This window comes from Littorina saxatilis, linkage group LG11, assembly GCF_037325665.1.
Source record: "Littorina saxatilis isolate snail1 linkage group LG11, US_GU_Lsax_2.0, whole genome shotgun sequence".
Classification (NCBI taxonomy): domain Eukaryota; kingdom Metazoa; phylum Mollusca; class Gastropoda; order Littorinimorpha; family Littorinidae; genus Littorina; species Littorina saxatilis.
In genome coordinates this window covers 26,467,732-26,489,820 of record NC_090255.1, presented here as the reverse complement: position 1 = coordinate 26,489,820, position 22,089 = coordinate 26,467,732, and the positions used below count along the sequence as shown (strand labels likewise).

At 41.7% G+C, this 22,089-nt stretch overlaps 1 protein-coding gene across 8 annotated transcripts in view; it reads right to left on the bottom strand.

Annotated features, from left to right (window-relative positions):
* Positions 1-22,089, bottom strand: part of LOC138980131 (PHD finger protein 20-like protein 1) — a 34,236-nt gene that overhangs the window by 3,007 nt on the left and 9,140 nt on the right. For 2 of the 8 annotated variants that reach the window (XM_070352944.1, XM_070352952.1), the window contains 15 exons: positions 20,534-20,699; positions 19,951-20,035; positions 18,651-18,760; positions 18,170-18,245; positions 14,347-14,394; positions 11,768-12,072; positions 10,394-10,553; positions 9,854-10,003; positions 9,026-9,235; positions 8,223-8,339; positions 7,427-7,566; positions 6,614-6,728; positions 5,871-6,069; positions 4,277-4,530; positions 3,255-3,919 (listed from right to left, as the gene is read on the bottom strand). In XM_070352944.1, the coding sequence (XP_070209045.1) occupies positions 3,255-3,919; positions 4,277-4,530; positions 5,871-6,069; positions 6,614-6,728; positions 7,427-7,566; positions 8,223-8,339; positions 9,026-9,235; positions 9,854-10,003; positions 10,394-10,553; positions 11,768-12,072; positions 14,347-14,394; positions 18,170-18,245; positions 18,651-18,760; positions 19,951-20,035; positions 20,534-20,699 (2,800 nt within the window). The remainder of the gene's footprint in view (positions 1-3,254; positions 3,920-4,276; positions 4,531-5,870; positions 6,070-6,613; positions 6,729-7,426; positions 7,567-8,222; positions 8,340-9,025; positions 9,236-9,853; positions 10,004-10,393; positions 10,554-11,767; positions 12,073-14,346; positions 14,395-18,169; positions 18,246-18,650; positions 18,761-19,950; positions 20,036-20,533; positions 20,700-22,089) is intronic. The other 6 variants (XM_070352945.1, XM_070352946.1, XM_070352947.1 and 3 more) reach the window with 6 other exon arrangements.

The following is a 22,089-nucleotide window of genomic DNA, read 5'->3' as shown; positions in this document are numbered from 1 at the left end:
TGCGTGTACACACAAAGGGTGATAAGGCACTAGCAGGTCTGCACATAAGTTGATTGGAAAAATCTCCACCTTTCACCCACCAGGCGGCCGCAGCCTTGATTCAAACCCATGACCTTCGGATTAGAAGACCAACGTCCTATCCACTGGGCCAACGCGCCCGTCCTGCCCTAGAAAAGCTACATCCACTTACTTCCAGCTGCTTGACAAAGCTGGCCTAAGTGATACCCATGTATAGCCTTTGCCATTAAAAACGCGACAAACGATCGACGGAGGTTTTTATGTTACTGGTTATAGCAAGCACCTGTGGTTTAGACTTCGTCAAAAACAAAAACAAACTGCACGGAAAACTCATGCAAGAAGACACATAAAACACGTGGCGTTTCATTGAGTACAAAATTGAAACGAAACAGCTGGAGTTATGAATATATACGCGTCTTCTGACATGACTTTTCCGTGCACTTTTTTGTTTTTGACGATGTCGAATCCACAGGTGCTTGCTATAACAAATAACAAAAAAACCGCCGTAGATCGTTTGTCATGTTTTTAATGGCAAAGGCTATATTACAGTGGAACCGCCCCATTTAAGACTCCTGTCCTTTCAGGACCTTACTTTTTCAGATTTTTTGTTCATCACCTTTGTAAATTTGCTTCCATTTTATGACGCCCTCCTTTATCAGACCTGTTTTTCTCACATTTTTGGAGGTCTTACTCTTAAAATGGGAGTTCCACTGTATATGGGTCATTCTCAGAAATGGTGGTACAAAGTGTTACATACAAGGTAAAAAATAAAGTGTCAAGAAATACAAAATAATTGTTTTTACTATGAAGTCTATTATTTGCTATACATAATAATGCAAAAATTAGACAAAAAGAGTAATTGGTTGCTGAATAAGAGACGTGTTAAAGTGTTGTATTTACGTGATGAATGTTGTAACATGGAAACCAAATTCCAACTTTAAACCACCTAAGCCTTCAATCCTTTGTGCATTTTTTATCAGTTCTGCAGTATTTTTGTGTACTACCCAACACATTCTAGTTATGAAAGGTAAGGACTTCAACTAATATTGGAAAAAAAATGACATTTGGAACTGGCTAAGGTGAATGTCGTAACACAGAAACGAAATGCTTGAACCACTTTCGGTTCCTGTGCGACAGACATGAATCTGCACTGTTTGGCCTTTCTTGCCGGCAAAACCCGTCTGACCCAAAATAACTACACAAAACACAATTCGTCAGAGTTTGCTGTATTTGTTGAAAGTTCCTGTTGCGTTCAGATTACCCATTTTAAGTACTTGTTGAATGTCGAACATCGACGAACAGAAGATACGAGAACTTCTTGGCTACTTTGTTGCCGCTAAACTTCGCGCGTTGAGAAACTGTTGCACTCGATATCTTTCCGACGCTACATTGTTGCCAACCGCGGTGTGTAAGTTTGTGACAAAGCTTTGCAGGCTTGACAATTTAGTAAAAACCATCTTCAGTCGTGACGTAGGTCAGGAAACGACGCCATGAGTTTCAGCAAATGATATGATTCTGGTGTTTTCTGTGAATATTTGGCTGTGATTCAAAGGACTATTTTCTTGTTCGAACTTCCTGCGCGCTAAAGAGCTAAAAATAGCCGTGATGTGGCAAAGTCATGAAGCACATTGCTGTCCGATGTTCGGGCGTCGAGTCTGGAAACGATGCGTTACGACATTCAAAATTTTTTGTTCGAAGCCCCTAACTTCAAATTCAGCGTGAGTTTTTGCAAAGATGTGTTGCTACGTCCAATACTGAAGTCCTGACTGTCGATTACAGTAATTTGTTGGTGTTTGCATGTTTGCATTTAGCCATGAAACTGAACATATTGTTGATCACGAAAGTCGTGTAACGCTTCGGCGATCCGGAAACGGCCGAACTTCGCAATTAAAAAGCACACAAAAACAACACCAACGTATAGAAATCATTTTTATTGACATACAACAATGCTTTAATGTCTCAGGAATAGATTCAGATGAAAAAAGTCGTGGTAGAAATAATTTTAATTTACTTTTTCATGATTTTAAATGTGTCACCCCTCTCACTCTCACTGTACCACCATTTCTGAGAATGACCCATATATATATGCACACACAGAAACAGAGATGCATGCTTTTGTTGAGAGGCTTCTGGCTCGTACAGGGGTGGAAGTTGTTAAAATAAAACATGACACAACTTGGAAGAACTTTTAAATACAAATAAATGCAAACAATCTACTCATCTTCAAAAGTTTCTGCAATCCTCATCAAAGTGACGATGGATATTGAAATAATAAAGAGAAACACAAACAAGTCGCGTAAGGCGAAAATACAACATTTAGTCAAGTAGCTGTCGAACTCACAGAATGAAACTGAACGCAATGCAACGCAGCAAGACCGTATACTCGTAGCATCGTCAGTCCACCGCTCATGGCAAAGGCAGTGAAATTGACAAGAAGAGCGGGGTAGTAGTTGCGCTGAGAAGGATAGCACGCTTTTCTGTACCTCTCTTCGTTTTAACTTTCTGAGCGTGTTTTCAATCCAAACATATCATATCTATATGTTTTTGGAATCAGGAACCGACAAGGAATAAGATGAAAGTGTTTTTAAATTGATTTGGACAATTGAATTTTGATCATAATTTTTATATTTTTAATTTTCAGAGCTTGTTTTTAATCCAAATATAACATATTTATATGTTTATGGAATCAGAAAATGATGGAGAATAAGATGAACGTAAATTTGGATCGTTTTATAAAAAAAATAAATTTTTTTACAATTTTCAGATTTTTAATGACCAAAGTCATTAATTAATTTTTAAGCCACCAAGCTGAAATGCAATACCGAAGTCCGGGCTTCGTCGGAGATTACTTGACCAAAATTTCAACCAATTTGGTTGAAAAATGAGAGCGTGACAGTGCCGCCTCAACTTTCACGAAAAGCCGGATATGACGTCATCAACCCAGAAACTCTCATGTCAAATTCCATAAAGATCGGTCCAGTAGTTTAGTCTGAATCGCTCTACACACACACACAGACAGACAGACAGACACACATACACCACGACCCTCGTCTCGATTCCCCCCTCTATGTTAAAACATTTAGTCAAAACTTGACTAAATGTAAAAAGGGTACACTCGCATACAGATGCACTCACACATAGGCAAACACAAATGGAGGGGTGCACACAGATACACATACACACACAGACACACACAGACACACACACACACACACACAGGCAACAGCAAAGCTGACCTGCTCCCCAGTTGAATCTGAAGCCTCAATCTTGACTTCAACATGGCTGGCACTCACCGATGTCCCAGAATCCTCAACCTTCTCCACACATTTGTTTGCCGTCGCTGGCACACTTTCTCCACGAGCCGTCTCCCCGACCGACGATTTCACACTGTCTGACTGGTTGTTGCTATCCACTACACCTCTCGCTTTGTTTTCACACTCGTCTTTCCCTGCTGCGTTATGGGTTCCACCCGTTTCGTTCTTGCTTTCAATAGCACCGCCCGTCCGTTTATCTCCCTCTTTCTCGCTCTTCTTCTCCTGATCGTTTCCCTCTTTCTCTGTTGCACTCTGGTTTTTACTGTCTTCAGAGTGGTTGCTTTCTGCTTTCCCTGTTAGACTCAGGCTCTCTTCGTTTTCGTCTTTCACTGTTTGGCCTTCAACTGATCCTGTAGTTTTGGAATCATCAAGGACTGCGGCAGTTTCTGTTTTTGTGTCGGTATTGGATGCAGTTGGTTGAGACAGGTTTGTCGGGGGCACCGAGTTGTCGGACGAAGGTTCAATCTTCACACCTGTGTCTGTTGCACCTGCGGAGTGTTTTGTTTCACTGTCAGGTAGGACCTTGTCCTTGATGTTCTTTTCTTCGTGCACCAAGGCAGAAACTTCTGGCTTAGTCTCACCAACGCCTGTAATAGTAATAATACTACATTTAATACTAAGAAGAAGAAAAGTAACATTCATACACACAAACACAAACACACAAGTGCACATCATGTTCCGACTATTGTACCTGAAGATCCTGCTCATTCAGAACCAAGCCCCCCCCCAAGCTTTTTCTTCAGTTGGTGCACTCTGCACTCTTGCAGGTAGGCACAAACACACACACAAAATCACAAAAATACGCACACACACACACACTACTGTACCTGAATTCTTTTATTTTTGTTGTTTGGTTTGTGCCGTATAAGCCTTCAGGTTTCGTGGCAATAAAATATTATTCTCTTCTTTTCTATTCACCCACACCCACACGCACACTACTGTACCTGAAGGTACCATACATTCCGAGCCAAGAGCTCTCCCAACAGTCTTGTCTTCGGCTGATGCTGCACTCTCCCCTTCAGAAGCAGTGTCTTTTATAGCACGCGCTTCATCCTCTTTTGCACGAGCATCTGCAGGTAGCGCTGTCTGAGAAGATGTCGGGCCTTGCTCATCGATGTCTGAGGTAGAAATGCCAATGGTGCGTAGCTCTTTGGCTGGTTGTGGATGCCACAGTCTAAGTTCTGGGTGCTCTTTCTCTCTGCAAGAGACAACAGTTTTTGTAAGACTAAGAGAATGGGTTGTTTTGTTTTTTGTTTTTTTACATTTAGTCAAGTTTTGATGAAGCTGTATTGTTTTGGTGAAAAAATGCGTTCAATTTCATGCTGTGAGTTCGACAGACTGACTTAATAGTTATGTTGCTTTATGCGACTTGTTTTTTTGTTCCAAAAAGTTTTAACCATGTCAAGCGTTTTCAGACGACTGGGAAGGAGTGTAAAAAACAGTTCTTACATCCAAGCTGTGAAAGGCAAGCATGCTCATTGATTGATGTGTCTTCACACAATGTATAACAAAATCTTGAGATCCATTCTTCTTAATTACTGTCCAAACACTTTTCTCTTTTGACAATGAAAAGAATTCATAGTCGGCTCACATCTTGGATAAAGAATGTTCAATTTAATATATAATTCACTCATAAAACCATTAAAAATCTAATCCAAACGTGAAGTAATCTAGTACAGGCCTGGGAACCTCTGTTTTGCAGTTGGAGTATTCTCAAACAAACTTGGTGTATTTTCGGCAAAATGAGTGTGCTCCACACATTTGAACATCGATGAGTCAAACATGCTTCGCACGCATCCGTTGCAACGTTAAATAAGTTTACCAATACCTTTAAAACAAATACTTCTTTCAATGTGTAATGACAAAAGCTGTAATCATGAATTAAATGCGGAGTTATTAAGTTATTTTAACCATTAAAAGAATCAGAAGAAAAGCAGGCGTTACAATTCTTTTCGTCGTATATTTTTCCAACCGACCGTACTGATCGTATTTTAGACAACCAAGCGTACAAAATACGGCGAAATCGTATGGGTTCCCAGGTCTGCTAGTCCATACGTGAAGTGGAGAAATAATTTTATTATTTTCAAAGCTGTAAAAAGAAAACACTTTGTTTTTGACTCGCCTTTGCCCTCGCCCCCATGCTTTCAGTGGAAATCAGACCTGGGAACCCCAGTTTTGCACTGGGAGTATTCTCAAACAAACTTGGTGTATTTTCAGCAAAATGAGCGTACTCCGCACAGCACTTGAACATCCACGATTCAAACATGCTTCACACGTGTCCGTCGCACCGTTAATTAAGTTTACCAATACAATGAAAACAAATGCTTCTTTCAATGTTTACTGACAAAAACTGTAATCATGTGTCAAAATACTGGACCGACTTCGGGATGCGCTTGTGAAGAAAAGTAGTCTACACATTTTTTCGGCGTATTTTTTGTCACTGACCGTACTGATTGTATTCTAGACAATCATTCGTACAAAATACGGTAAAAAAGTATGGGTTCCCAGGTCTGGAAAAGAAAATCTACCCACACTTACCCCGTCAATGCAATCTCCTCTCTCAGCCCATGCATAACTTTCTGAATGGCCAGTATCTCGGCCGCCAAGCCATGCGTAGCCAGAATCTCCTTCTCTTGTTCTTCATTCGCCTCCGGCTGCTTTATGAAGTTGAAGCGAGGTAGTCTCCCTTTGCGGAACCAGTCCATGTCATACTGATAGCGGGCGCTGTCTCGCACACCTGAAATAGGCTGAAACTCTACAGGGGCTGGATTAGTAATTTTCCGGGATGGGATTTGTATGCAGATCCACATAAATATATCTTTTCTGTCAATCTAAAACACCTGAAATAGCTTCCAATTTTAATGTCAACATTAGTCATTTCTCAGCTTGTGTGTGTGTGTGTGTGTGTGTGTGTGTGTGTGTGTGTGTGTGTGTGTGTGTGTGTGTGTGTGTGTGTGTGTGTGTGTGTGTGTGTGTGTGTGTGTGTGTGTGTGTGTGTGTGTGTGTGTGTCTGTCTGTCTGTCCGTGTCCATCTGTGTCTGTATGTATATGTGTGTCCTTGCAACTTTTTTGCTATGTTAGTTTGCTGCTACGTTTTAAACAAGATCACTAAACAAAAACATCCTCTGCAGAGCGGCAATGACGTAAATGGCAAAACATAAAATGTAAAGTAAATCCTGAAACATTCATGTCAAAGACTGAAAGAGCCCAAACAAATGTAAAGAAAACAGGCCTAAATATGATTAACTCTGATTCAGGGAACGCATTGATTTAGTTCTCACCCCTGGGCTGTTTGCAGACAAAGCAGATGTAGGTACTGAGGAAAGTATCTGACGCCAGGTCCTGATCTGTGTACCCCAGACACAATGTGTGTTGCCAGCACTGACAGCAGTCACACTGCACACACAACAAAGTGTCAGTACACTTGCACCAACAACACGGGTACATATGCACTAGGTCTGCTCTGTGTACCCCAAACACAGCGTGTGTTGCCAGCACTGACAGCAGTCACACTGCACACACAATAAACTGTCAGTACACTTGCACCAACACCAGGGGTACATATGCACAAGGTCTGCTCTGTGTACCCCAGGCACAGCGTGTGTTGCCAGCACTGACAGCAGTCACACTGCACACACAACAAAGTGTCAGTACACTTGCACCAACAACAGGGGTACATATGCACTATGTCTGCTCTGTGTACCCCAGACACAGCGTGTGTTGCCAGCACTGACAGCAGTCGCACTGCACACACAATAAACTGACAGGGGTACATATGCACTACGTCTGCTCTGTGTACCCCAGACACAGCGTGTGTTGCCAGCACTGACAGCAGTCGCACTGCACACACAACAAACGCGTTCTATCAGTTCACCCGCACAGAAAAACAGGTACATAATTATGCACTACATGGCTGGTGCCAGGTCCTCTCATTGGAGGGGCCTCACATCGCAAGTACCACTGTAACTCGTAATGCAGTAATCTCACTCTGCAACAAGTCTTGACGTTTTATCCCATATATATAAAACCCAAAACAGATCTGTAGTGAAGCACACTATCAAGTGTATGGGGAAGGACAGTATCTGTACACAGACCTGTATCATGGTGCCGGTGTCCTCCCTGAAGCCACAGATACAGTTGACCACTTCGTCTGACGATTCTTCCTCCACTTCTGGCACCGGTGCTTCTGCTGTTGGAGTCTCTTCCACCACTGCCGTGCTGCCCGGGGAAACCTCTGAAAGCAAAAGTCAAGGTCAATTACTGCAGTCTTAATCACATACCTCCCCTCAGCCACCATGTTGGATGCTTGTAAAACAGTACAGCGGTACCCCTGTTGAGCGCCTTTTGAAATTGTAACCAAAATTCGGTCGTTACAATGAGGGGTCGTAATACAGAGCATTACTTTGTTAGATCCATGTCGGGGTCAGTCAATGATACGGAATGACATGGGTGTTTTGCTGGATGCCGCCGGCATGGTGATCATTTTCTTCTTCTTTTAACGATTGTGGCAACTACTTGAGTATTAAATTATTTACCCACACATACACTTTGCCTAAAAGAAGAGCCAGAGTGGCATGGCGGTTAAACAGGGTGCCACTCGCGCCAGCAAACCAGGTTTGTCTCCATCAAGTATACAAATGTGTTCTCCAGTCCATCTCGCCAGAAATGGGTACATTACCCTATTCAAGCCTGAGTAATCAGTCAGCCAGGGCACAGGAGACAGGCACTACCCTCATAAAGCTGGGCCCAGAGTAGTTGTAATCTATAACATCTTGCTTCCATTCATCTGAAAAGGGTTAGGGGACATACATTTTTCTCTCCATGAAACATGCAGAAAAATGGGGGAAAACTGAGGACTAGCACAGTGAGAGGAAGATCTAGGCAGCTTACCGTCAAAGTTCATTTTCATGGCAACGTCAGGACTGCCAACCGAAATCTCTGATATGTGACGTCGCCGTTTAGCAGAGTTACTCTTGGAGGAAACCGACATGTCCGAGTCTGTGGAACCTGTTGTATCAGTCAAAGATGAAACAAAATCAACACAGACCCCGATTTGTAGTCAAACATGAGCAAAAGTGTGTATGTGCTCATTCTCAAACACAAACGCGTTCACACACACACACATAATTCATGTTATTGAGGGCCATCTTTATCACATAGTGCAGGTGCTAAAAATTGGGCAGGGTAGAAGTATGTAACAGCAGGCCAAAATCGGTCAGAACTGCATGGTGTGGCAATTTCTTACGTCATGCTTTGATGGTTTTGACATCCCATGGTTTGGCCAAAACTACAATTTCTGGCTTCAATTTTGTTGAGTAAATCACAGAGAGCGCTGTCAGAAAAATGTAACACAACTAAAATTCACAAGTGCTCTGTGTCTTCTTTCTCTTGCCCGGAGGGGCAGCTGTAAGATGCAAGCCCTAAGCCTTGTGGTAAAACCACATCACACACACACACACATACACACACACACAAATCATAACACAACTACTGCAGTGCGCACATGATATGAAAACCAGTTCTGCCTTGTGGTAAAGCTTGGCCAAACACACACACCCACACCCACACACACACACACAAATCGTAACACAACACAACTACTGTAGTGCTGGCGTGATATTAAAACCTTGTGCCTTGTGGTAAAGCTTGTACAAACCAAATCCCACAAACACACCAATCACCCCACAACTCACAAGTGCTGAGAGTCTTCTTTCTTTTGCGAGGCGGGGCAGGTGTAAGGTGAAGACCCTCCGCCTTGTGGTAGTGCTTGATGTGGTCGTGTAGCAGCTGGTTCTTGCGGAAGCCCTTGCCGCAGGTGTCGCACTTGAACGGGTTGTGGTCCTCCTCCACCAGGAAGGCCTTGGAGGGAACCACTGGGGGGAGGAGAGGAGCTAACAGCAAAACTGTAAGACAATGTGAATTCATGAAAGAGGTTATCCTAAAGAAGATGGCGGCATTTGTGCATGCCACACGAGTGGATGTCTAGAGGGAGTGAAAGAGAAGAAGAATAATAGAAAGAGGTTGCGATAACTGACCATGTTTGAAAACAACTCTTTTCATGTTTATTAAGAGCTATTGAAGAGTTACAGGGACCCCTTGATGTGATGACTGCTATAACATGCACATAGGAACTCGCCTCACATTCAACAAACACAACTCTCCCACAGACAGCTAAACACCCTGACAGAGTTATTTTCAGCAAACGGCTATGTCAAATGACCATTAATTTTTGTTACCCAAGCTTGTTCGGAATGAAAACGCGTGAAAATGATGTCAATACATTTTTATCAGGCTGCAGAACAGCTGAGGGAAAGTAATCTCTATAAACTTTCTGTGGTCCAGGTGGGAGACCCAGAGGGGTAAAGCCCCCAAACCAGAAATTTAGTTTTGCACTCTTTCTCTCAGGAAGACAGTTTACTCCACAAAATCACGGATCCAAAGAGACTTTTCATTCTTCAACCTGTTCTATTCAGGAAGGAATAAGTCAAAGCAGCGATTCCGCCAAACCGTGCAAGACGTACCAGGAGATTCTGGAGGCTTGTCAGTGTCGGTGGACTTGGCTTTCTTGACAACGCCGGCCACGGGAATAGCTGCTGGCTTTGGCCCTCTCGCCGCTTTGGCCCGCCTGCGCCTCTCTATGGGGAACGAACCAGAGCGAGGTCGCTTCTTACCTGCCACCAAAGACAAACTTTGTTTGACTCAGAATAACAGAATAATATAAAGTACCCATATCTCTATACATGTATCTACAAAAACGGTCAGGTGACAACACTAAAACAAAAATTAAAAAAAAAAGATTTGTGAATGGAACATATAAAATTAAATACAATTAGTGAATGTTTTACATTCTACTCATGTTTTTGAAGTCTTGGTTTTGGAATATTAGGAGTCTATCTCTTTCTATTTGACAAGTGGTGGATATTTTGCAATAACCTGTAGTACGAAAAAGGAAAACAACTTTTAACTCATTAAGCGTGAGAATTGGCACACACACACCCACACACACACAATGACATGAGAGTACTGGGGTACATCCTTCTGTCAAAGAACTAGAGACTTACTGGGAGGTTTCTTAATGGGCAGGGCAGCAGGTACGTATGTCTGGGAGCTGGCCTCCGTCCCCACTGCCGTCACTGCTGCCGCCGCATCCTCGGCCTTGACCTCCATCGTGACCTCAGCAGCCTCCTCTTTGGCCTTGACCTCTGGCTTCACCTTTGTTGGCTGACAACATACACAAAAATCCTGATCAAAAATGATGTATAGCTGTCAATTCATGACGATTAGGCCTGTATTAGCTGTTAATTTGTGTTGGCATTGCAAAAATATCATTCAGATACTGGCAGCCCAAATGACAATCCACCTTGCCTGACAGAATAACAAACATTTACGATTAGAAATTCACAAACCAACAATTTCTGATAGAGCAAAACTGATTTCTATTAGATTTCGGACAGCCTTCATGACAAAGGCTCCTTTACTTTAACTGCACAATTAGCTCAATGTTAAAAAGATTAAAGACTGCAAATAGCATGCTCCCCCTCTGCGCCCCCCCCCCCCCCCCCCCCCCCCCTAAATTTTATTTTCTACCCTTTAACAAATCAACAAAAGCAGGATACAGTCAAATCTGCCTTAGCAACCACATTTTTTATATGAAGTCTTATATCGCGCGCGTATCTCCAGACTCGGACTCAAGGCGCAGGGATCTATTTATGCCGTGTGAGATGGAATTTTTTACACAATACATCACGCATTCACATCGACCAGCAGATCGCAGCCATTTCGGCGCATATCCTACTTTTCACGGCCTATTATTCCAAGTCACACGGGTATTTTGGTGGACATTTTGTATCTATGCCTATAGAATTTTGCCAGGAAAGACCCTTTTGTCAATCGTGGGATCTTTAACGTGCACACCCCAATGTAGTGTACACGAAAGGACCTCGGTTTTTCGTCTCATCCGAAAGACTAGCACTTGAACCCACCACCTAGGTTAGGAAAGGGGGGAGAAAATTGCTAACGCCCTGACCCAGGGTCGAACTCGCAACCTCTCGCTTCCGAGCGCAAGTGCGTTACCACTCGGCCACCCAGTCGTTACCACTCGGCCACCCAGTGCTCTCAATAAAGACCACTCTGAAAGATCCCCACCACATTTTATTCTATGTAAATCCCTGTTTGATGTCATATACAGTTAGTCTAGAGTGCTGCCTTGTTAATGTCACAGTAAGTCTCAACCCCAAATGGAAATCCATGGTATCATCATTACAATCATCCTCATCTCATCAATCATCAAACATATCATATCTTGCGACATCTTTTGGGCGGTCCTTTTGGTGGTTGTTAGAGACAGAATCAACTGTATCAACTCGTGTTTCAAAACAAAAAGTAAACAAGCCAAAACCGATAAAATAAAAAAAAGTTACACTGAATAGACTCGCCACTACCTTGACAATTTCTTTGCTCTTCTTTGGTGCTGCTCCCCCGCCCTGCTGGCTCTTGGGCGACTTTTCTTTGTCCTTCTCTTTCTCTTTGTCTTTCTCTTTCTCTTTGTCTTTCTCTTTCTCTTTGTCCTTTTCCTTCTTGGAAAACAGGGAGCCCGAGATAATCAGTTTGGTCTTCTTCGGACCGCTGGTGGTGTGAGGCGGTGGCTTGGCTGGTGTTTTCTCCGAGGTCTGGCTTGTGGCGCTGGTGCTAGCCGTGGCAGGGGCGCTGCTGCTGGGGGAAGGGGTGGCGCTGGACTTGCCTGACATGGCCAGTTAGTGAGTTACACATTTCAAAGACATACAGACAAACACAAATTTAAAAAAGAATAAAAGAAGAAAAGAAGAGAGGAAAAGTAAAAGATAAAAAAAGAAAACCAGAAACAAAAACAGATAAAAAGATAAACAAAAGAAACGGAAAGAAAGAAACTGTGCAGAACTGAAAGTGAGACAATGGTTTATATGGTCCGTTAAATACTGTCTGGCGGTTTCAATGGGTTGAAAAGTAAACAAGCCACAAGGGATTTTTTTTTTAATTAAAAGGAAAAAAGCAATTGCAAAGCAGTGTTAAACCAGGGCAGACTGATAAAATTCTCCTGCAATTCAAATGTATTCATGTATCTAAAAGAAAAAAAATGCACATGGTAAGCAAAAAGATCAAAGCGCTATGTTGCAGTCTCTTTCCGTGAGGCTTACAACTGGGAAATAAATGCAATAACTGTGTAACTAAATATCAGATCAGCCATCTCCAACCTTGGAAAAGCCATCTGAAAGAAGGTTTGTGACTAAACAAATCGATATTAAGATCAAGAGCATGACACTTTTCAGCCAAAAAAATTCGCACTGGATGCAAGCTGTCTTGTATCTTGTCTTAAAGTTTTTGTTTCACTGTTTATTTTCTTTCTTCCAGATCCTTGTGTAAATTGCTCTTTCTGAGGAACAGACTGTTACTGCAAGTATAAAACTTTTGTTCAAATTGAACAGACAGTGATTTCCAAAGAACAAAAGTGTCAGTTGTATCAATGTTCTGAACTCAGACGCTCATCACGAAAAATTGTAGACATGGAGTAAAAATATCAATATTAATACTATGAATATTTAAAGAAATCTCGGACAGATAACAAACATATATGTAGAGGTTACATGCCGAGTCTCAGTGATTATTAAAAATAATGGTCGAAGTTGGCGGATCATGAAAAATGCGAGCTTCAGCGAGCTTTTTCATGACCGCGAACTGAGACCATTAATTTTAATAATCACTGAGACGAGGTGTGTAACCTCTTTATTCCTCCTTTCTTCAGTTATTCAAAGAAAACAGGAGTTTTTGTGCGAAAGTTTGATCGAATCCGAATCACTCAACCAGTCAACCTGCGCAGGCGATCGATTAATGCGCGGTTGTATAGTTCCGTGCAAATCATTCCATTCTGTTAACACTTCTTGTCAGTTTCCCTGTTTTAGACTAAAATCAAGTACACAGATATGCTGTTATTCTGCTGTGGTGGTAAAGGCAGATATTGTGTGTTCTGTTTATGTTTTAGTATAGTTTAGGATAATGTTCTTTCGTCAAATGGGACTAGCAGACGAACTTTTGCACCCGTGTTCCAACGTTAATTACTGTATGAAGTTCAGTTTTCTGGGGAAAATAGTGTATGAAACCGCTTTATGTTGTTTAAATTGATGAGATGTGTGCATTTGGTTGCGTGTGATCTGTTTATAAAATGAAATATTGTTGAAAACTGACCGTCGGATTGCAATCAGTGTTGTCGAAGAAACTGCGTTAAAAGAAGGGGAACTACTCTTGTCGGCAAGAGTATGAGTTACTTGCCTTGGGAATTTGCTTGTGATGAACGATGTGTGCACGGCAGATCTAGATTCAGAAAACAACCTAACTCATGGATTTTATATGGAGATTCATGTGTTCAGGCCTGTAGTTGTTAATTTAAATGCGGTATGTGTGTATTGTTTGCTCCAGAGATGTATATTTCGTACGTATAGAGCGTTCGGAACTTTTCAGTCGCAAAAGTAGTACCAAAACAGAACAGCTTCTCAACCCATTGCACTATCGAGGATTCAGGCTGTTGCTGGCTCGTTATTTGTTTGGTTGCTGGGTCATTATCGAAAAATAACTAGCTCTACAAGTTTACAGAGGTAAAGAAGCAGAGGGGGGAATAAACATGTATATTTGTATCAGGCATTACACAGTCACACATAAATATACATATACAAATATTCATACACCTTCACAGAGAAAAGTAACAATCGGAAGCAGAAAAGAAGAGAAAATCAAAACGAAACCCACATAGGGAAAAATATGCACTCAGAACAGCAGACTCTTTCACACACATACAAACAACAACAAAACAACCACCAAACAAACAAAATAACAGGTATAGCACTATGAAAGGGGAAAAAGGTGTACCGAGAACAGCGATAGCCTACAAACAAAACAACAAAAACGACACACACAAAAACAGTTATATGAGACAAGTCATCAAAGATAATAGGCTTGGATTGAGAGAGACTCGATCTCTACAAACCTTTTAACTTCTCTGCCCTTTTCCCAGAAGCATGCTTTTCATCTGTAACTATAAAACCAACACACGTTAGTCTCTGCAGTAAAGCTGCTCTCTTCTGGATCTTCCAGAACAGTGGAAACCCTCTTTTTAAACCCCAAAAAGATCTTAGAAAAAAACAGGTCTCAAAATGGAGGAAGTCTTAAAATTGTGTCCATTTCAACTTAAAATCTGAAATAATACGGTCCCTCAAGAGGGAGGGGGGGGGGGAGGGGGGGGGAGGGGGGTCTTAAAACAGGACGTCTTAAAAGGGGGTTCCACTGTACAAAATATGTGACCCTCCACCACAAAATGAGTCGCATCAGTATTGGCGTTAACCGGTAATTACCAGTATTTTACCGGAATGAGAAAATACCGGAAAACAAGAAGGGCAAAGCCCATACGACTCACATGCTTGACCTTGACCTTTACATGACCTTGACCTTCAGGGTCAAGGTCAAATAACTAAACCTAGCAATGACATCATACACTAAGAACTGCTTTACACATTTTTCGTCATCCAAGGTCATGCAACACAAAGCTGTTAATTCAAGACATAGGATTTAGTACAATGGTGCTTGTTGGCTCTTTCTACCATGAGATATGGTCACTTTTAGTGGTTCACTACCTTATTTTGGTCACATTTCATAAGGGTCAAAGTGACCTTGACCTTGATCATATGTGACCAAATGTGTCTCATGATGAAAGCATAACATGTGCCCCACATAATTTTTAAGTTTGAAACAGTTATCTTCCATAGTTCAGGGTCAAGGTCACTTCAAAATATGTATACAATCCAACTTTGAAGAGCTCCTGTGACCTTGACCTTGAAGCAAGGTAAACCAAACTGGTATCAAAAGATGGGGCTTACTTTGCCCTATATATCATATATAGGTGAGGTATTGAATCTCAAAAACTTCAGAGAAAATGGGAAAAATGTGAAAAATAGCTGTTTTTTAGACAACATTTATGGCCCCTGCGACCTTGACCTTGAAGCAAGGTCAAGATGCTATGTATGTTTTTTGGGGCCTTGTCATCATACACCATCTTGCCAAATTTGGTACTGATAGACTGAATAGTGTCCAAGAAATATCCAACGTTAAAGTTTTCCGTACGGACGGACGGCCGGGGGGGGGGGGGGGGGGGGGGGGGGGACGGACGGACGGACAACTCGGGTGAGTACATAGACTCACTTTTGCTTCGCATGTGAGTCAAAAATGGCTGCCAGTATGCCTATGGGTTGATTTTTGAACTACCGTTTTTTTCCGCTGGTTAAACAACTAAACCAGTACTCCGAGTTGGACTCTTACTGGTTCCAATGACCAGATTACCGTTTTTTTCTGGACAGTTTGCATCATAAAAGTTTGCGTACCAGTTTGAAAACATTCTAGCGCCATCACTGGTCGCATGTCACCTCGCGCGGTTCTGCGCTAGGCTTAATATAAGTCCGAGGAGTGTCTGGTAACAGTGTGAGGGTCACCTTAGTCACAGGCTTATAACTCAAACAGTTTTCGCTCTTTTCTAAAACGGTTTTCACCACTGGATGTACGCATATGAAAATCATGCAAAGGTGACATGCGACTCATTCCGTGGTGGAGGGTCACATATGTCTGCTATCACAAAACAAATGTTTAGGAACATCTAAAAAAACATCCAATGTTTCTGTTGGTTCCATAGCAAGCAAGCCAGGCAAAAGTGTTGCTGCTACCTATACACTCTATTCTTTCACACAGACTCTTTCTACAGCACTTCATACTATAAATTCACATGTATCTAAATTGACAGACTTTTTCGATTGGATTTGACGAAAGTCAACAATTCTACAATACAACTATTTTGTCGAAAATTCATACAATATAATTAACATATCAATTATCATACCCTTCATAACAAAATGGAATTACATACTTATCAATGTGTTTTGTTGTCATTGCCTTCTTCAAAAGTAATTTAAAATGTGATTCCACTCTCTAATAAAGTTTCTTCTTTCGAGTATTATCTTGTGGCTACTAATGAAGCGTTTGAATTGCCTCACAATACAAAACAAAGTAAAATAATAAAATGTAAAAACAAAAACAAAACAAAAAGAGGTCCACAGTACATGAAGTAACACTGATACTGCTTAAATAAAGTTAGCTTATAAAATGTAATCACAAGTTTTATCTTCTTCATTCATTTTGACACAGAACCTAGCTTTCTTTTGTCCATTTTGACACAGAACCTAGCCTTCTTTTGTCCATTTTGACACATAACCTAGTTTTCTCTTGTCCATTTTGACACAGAACCTAGCTTTCTCTTGTCCATTTTGACACAGAACCTAGCTGTCTCTTGTCCATTTTGACACAGAACCTAGCTTTCTCTTGTCCATTTTGACACAGAACCTAGCTTTCTCTTGTCCATTTTGACACAGAACCTAGCTTTCTCTTGTCCATTTTGACACAGAACCTAGCTTTCTCTTGTCCATTTTGACACAGAACCTAGCTTTCTTTTGTCCATTTTGACACAGAACCTAGCCTTCTTTTGTCCATTTTGACACAGAACCTAGCTTTCTCTTGTCCATTTTGACACAGAACCTAGCTTTCTCTTGTCCATTTTGACACAGAACCTAGCTTTCTCTTGTCCATTTTGACACAGAACCTAGCTTTCTCTTGTCCATTTTGACACAGAACCTAGCTTTCTCTTGTCCATTTTGACACAGAACCTAGCTTTCTCTTGTCCATTTTGACACAGAACCTAGCTTTCTCTTGTCCCTTTTGACACAGAACCTAGCTTTCTCTTGTCCATTTTGACACAGAACCTAGCTTTCTCTTGTCCATTTTGACACAGAACCTAGCTTTCTCTTGTCCATTTTGACACAGAACCTAGCTTTCTCTTGTCCATTTTGACACAGAACCTAGCTTTCTCTTGTCCATTTTGACACAGAACCTAGCTTTCTCTTGTCCCTTTTGACACAGAACCTAGCTTTCTCTTGTCCATTTTGACACAGAACCTAGCTTTCTCTTGTCCATTTTGACACAGAACCTAGCTTTCTCTTGTCCATTTTGACACAGAACCTAGCTTTCTCTTGTCCATTTTGACACAGAATCTATTCTTGTTCATTTTAACACACAACATGTTTCTTGTTAATCTTGACACAGAATCTTTCTCTTGTTCATTTTGATGCACATTCTTTATTTTGTTTATATTTACACAGGAAATATCTTTATGAAATCCCCCCCCCCCCCCCCCCCCCCCCACAACAAACTGAAAGCTCAAAGCAGATTTTCACTGCAGCACAGTGCAAAGGGTATAACCTGTAAAGCTCACAGCAATTTCTAAGCTTCACTCCAATATGATTAACTTCCTGTACAGCAGTCTTATTAAACAGCATAGAAAGCCCGGAAAAAAATGTGGGACCAAACTGAAAAGCGGGGCATACCACACCACAATAGAGCACTGAATGCATACCAGACCTGGGAACCCCTGTTTTGCGCTTGGAGTATTCTCAAACAAACTTGGTGTATTTTCAGAAATATGAGCGTACTCCACACAGCATTTGAACATCCATGACTCAAACGCGTCCGTTAATTAAGTTTGCCGATTCATTTAAAACAACTGCTTCTTTCAATGCTTACTGACAAAAACTGTGATCATGTGTCGAATTACTGGATCGGCTTCGGGATGCGCTTGTGAAGAAAGGTAGTCTAGGAAATTTTCTCGTCATTTTTGTTTTCCACTGACCGTACTAATCGTATTCTAGATAATCATTCGTACAAAATATGGCTAAATCGTATGGGTTCCCAGGTCTGGTATACTGTCCAGACAATACCTTTGAAGTCGACCGGCTTGGTCTTGATGTTTTTCAGATCCTTCGGTGACAGGACTGGTGGCTTGATCTGAAATTTCTAGATTGAAAACGACAACATTTGCAATAATTTAATAAATGGAAAACATAGTTAAATTCCCAAAACAGATAGCCTGCTAGCGTTCCAAAATCCAGAATAAAAATACAAGATGGATAAGTTAATGTACAGACAGCCGAATTACATAGAAAAACATCTCAATTGGGATCCTTCGGAGCGTTCGTTATGAGCAGGTTGCTATCGAGAGGTGGTCGCCAGGGCAATTTCAGCTGCGCTAGAATCTACAATAAATTTTATTCATGTATTCATGTCACAAAAAACACCCCAAAACTTAATCAACTGGTTTTACAAAGCACTTCCAAGCTATATTCTGCTGCCACTATCAAGCCAAAAAATGTTTTTGACAGTGAAGCATTGTGGTGCATTTTGAGACAACATGCTCCCTACATTGCATGGTGGAGCACACACCGGCTGTTTGTGTTCCTGAGGCGCCAGACGAAGGTTGATGGACTGAATGTTCTTCTTGAAGCCATCGTAGAACAGAACCGTGTAGGAGCCTGAGGAAAGTCAAAAGAGAAATTATCAGTGGCTCAAAATGAAAAACAAGAGGCGAAGCCTTCAAGGCTCACGTAAGAAATCGACAAACAGTAACACAAACTCAATCACACACACACACACACAGTACACACACACACACACACACACACACACACACGCACACACACACACACACACACACACACACACACACACACACAGAGAAAGAGCATAGGTGAAACTGTGCAAGAAAGCGAGACACTAGATCTAGATCTGTCTGTCTGCATGTAGCCTACTTACATGGACACGACTGCCAAATAGTCTCGGCCCGCTCAAAATAACAATCACCGAGACTTTCAGTAATTCCATCGCGTGACGTCTAACCCTCGTACGTCATAATGTGACGTCAATGTAATATGACGTCTTCAAATGTTAAAGTTTCTACCACAGACATACATACATACATACATACATACATACATACATACATACATACATACGCACGCACGCACAGACAGACAAAAGTTAGCATTGCATAGGCTACACTTCGTGAGCTAATTAGCCTCAACGTTAAGTTTTATGTTCATGGCCGGAATGGCTGACCGCCCAAACAGACAGACACTGCTCATTACTGAGACTCACTGATTACTCATGTGAGTAAAAATGTGCAGAGGTCACATACCATTGTTGCCATGCAAATGGAACTCTGAATACTGAGAACCACCCCCCCACCCCCTTCAGTGCAACCAACTTAATTAAGACCATTTACCCTGACATTATAAAAAAAAAAAAAAAAGCAAGCTACACCACTGCCAAAGTACAAAACAGTGTGTATCTAACTTGCCCTGTGCAATGGTAATACTTTTGACAGTCTAACACTGAAAATACCGCGTATCTTTTCCACAAGAGCTACACTATGTGTGATTTTGGGTGAACTTCCATCCCAAACTGTAGCCAAAGTTTGGCAACAAAAAATGTTTCCTTCTAAATCTAATGTATCTTGAAAAGAACGGATATTTTCTCAAACTCAGTACAGTGTACGTGGGATACCTTTCAGCTTTGCTAGGATAGTTTCACCATATCTTTTTATTCTCACACAAAAAAATATACAAAAGAAATCTTCCACAAAACATGTTCATTCCAAAAGACACAGACACTGAGACTAAAATCAGCGGACGGCTGCCCAGCCCTTCAAGCTCCGGCCACCTACCGTCCTCCAAGACTTCGTCGATCTTAGCCAGGTACATCTTGCAGTCCGTCCACTTGGCCAGTACCTGGTCCCCCACTCTGTACACCTGTGAAATGAAATATGTTCCGTTCTTGCAAACTCCCACAAACACCATTGAAAAACATGTGCAGATTTTAAAATCTAAATGTTCCTTTTAGTTTTACAAAGTCTTGCCTCGCTTGCTAAGCTCAGTTTTGAAGTGTTTGAATTACTAACTTTACAGCCTTACATGCAAAGAGAAGGAAAGAGAAATAGTGTGTGTGTGTGTCCATTCTTGCGAGTGGCCATGCTTACGAGTGTGTGTGTGTGTGTTTGAGTGTGTGGGGTGTGTGTATGCAAGAGAGTTGTCTATCCGCCTCAGCCACAAACATTAGCCTTGTACAAAGAAAACCAGAGAGAGTGTGTTTGTGTGTGTGTATATGCACGAGTCTGTGTGTGTGTGTGTGTCTGCACGTACGTATGCATAGCTTGCGTGCACATAACAGGTGTACTTTCATGTGCACGCATGCATACTCTGTGTGTATTTTAAGACAACACAGAGGAGAGCATGTGCACAAAAACTCACAGTTTTCCAGCGTCTGCCTTTGCCTCTGCGCTCCGAGTGTCGGGTGAGCGGTCGCAGTCGCTCGCTGCTCATATCCACCCATTCATCATAGCGTTGGTTCCAACCCTCAAAGTGGATCAGCACTGACAGCTTCTCCTTGTCAATGGCCATGATCTTTGAGGGGTACCTGCAAAATGACTCAACATTAAGGCGGTCCTTAATGGAGCCTGAAGTCGATTTCACACGGCTAAAGCTTCGTGCGGCCAGCTTCACGGGGTATACTTCGTGTACTCAACTTTGCCCAGTTAAGGACAGGCGTTAACCTTGTTGGAAAGTGTGTTTTATTTTCAACCACTAACCTAGGAAGCATACCGTGCATGAGATATAAGACTGCATTTTGATTTTACAAATGAGCAAACTACTGTTTTATAAGTAAACAACAAACAATTAGCTCTTTTGTCCCATGGATGTATTTTTTACCTAGCTTATCCAAGAACTCTCTCTATAACTCCAGGGTTCCACACAACCCCAAAAGTCAAGGGTATTCATACCCTTTCAGGAAAAAAAGTAAAGGGTTTTTATACCCCTTCCAGATTTTTGACAGGGTATGAGTGACAATCGGTGTATCCATGAAATGTCATTTTTTTGTTCTTTTGTTTTGCGAGGCATTTTTTTGAGCAGGCGACAGCACCGGATAGGCTAAAGCAAACAGTGCCATCGAGATGATCAGTTTAAAGATATCGCGCAGTTTGAGGACAAGGGAGGCAACCTCTGCTTCACGGCATGGCAGTGTCGACAGAGGAGTGGCACAAACACGGCGTGTACTTTAGTGGTCTCAGTAGAGCAAGCGGCCTGCTTGCTGTTGCTTGTAAACTAGCAAAGGCTATACCCTTTCAGCGTTTGACTCGTACGTTTTTTTACCTCTTTGGAAGAAAACAGTTACGTATTTATACCTCTTCAGAGAGCATCTCGTACGTGATTTGGAGGGTCAAAGGGTATTATACCCTTAATTCTACGTGATGTGGAACCCTGAACTCTCATCTGATTTTAGTGCCAGTCCACTTCCAAGCTGTTAACTTGATTAAAAAGTTATGGCAATAATGTAGGTATGTTACAAAAAAAATTCAAAATCTTCATTTAACAATTTGATCTATATCACTTGAAAGAGCAGAAAATCAGCATTCCAATGGTATATATAACTTTGAGATTGGATAAGTGTAACCTGAGTTATGAATTTTTAAAGGAATAAAATTCGTAATAGAGGCAAAGAGGATAAATTGAAACCATTTTTGACATGAAACTGAGAGCAGACGAACTTTACCGACCGCCATGTTGGATGTGAATACAACATGGCTGAATCCGTGCGCAAAACTGCGCAGCCGTTAAAAGGTACTTCGCAACGCTTTATCGACTTGAAACTTTGGGAAACAGCAGGAAAATGGTCAAACTAACCGTTCAGAGTCGTCTCATAAGAGTTCGAAGGCTATAAATTGTTTTATAAAAGTACCTCTTGTGCATCTTCTTCGCCCGATATTCTGGCCGGCGAGCTACAGAGTGTTGGACTCGCCATCTTTCTC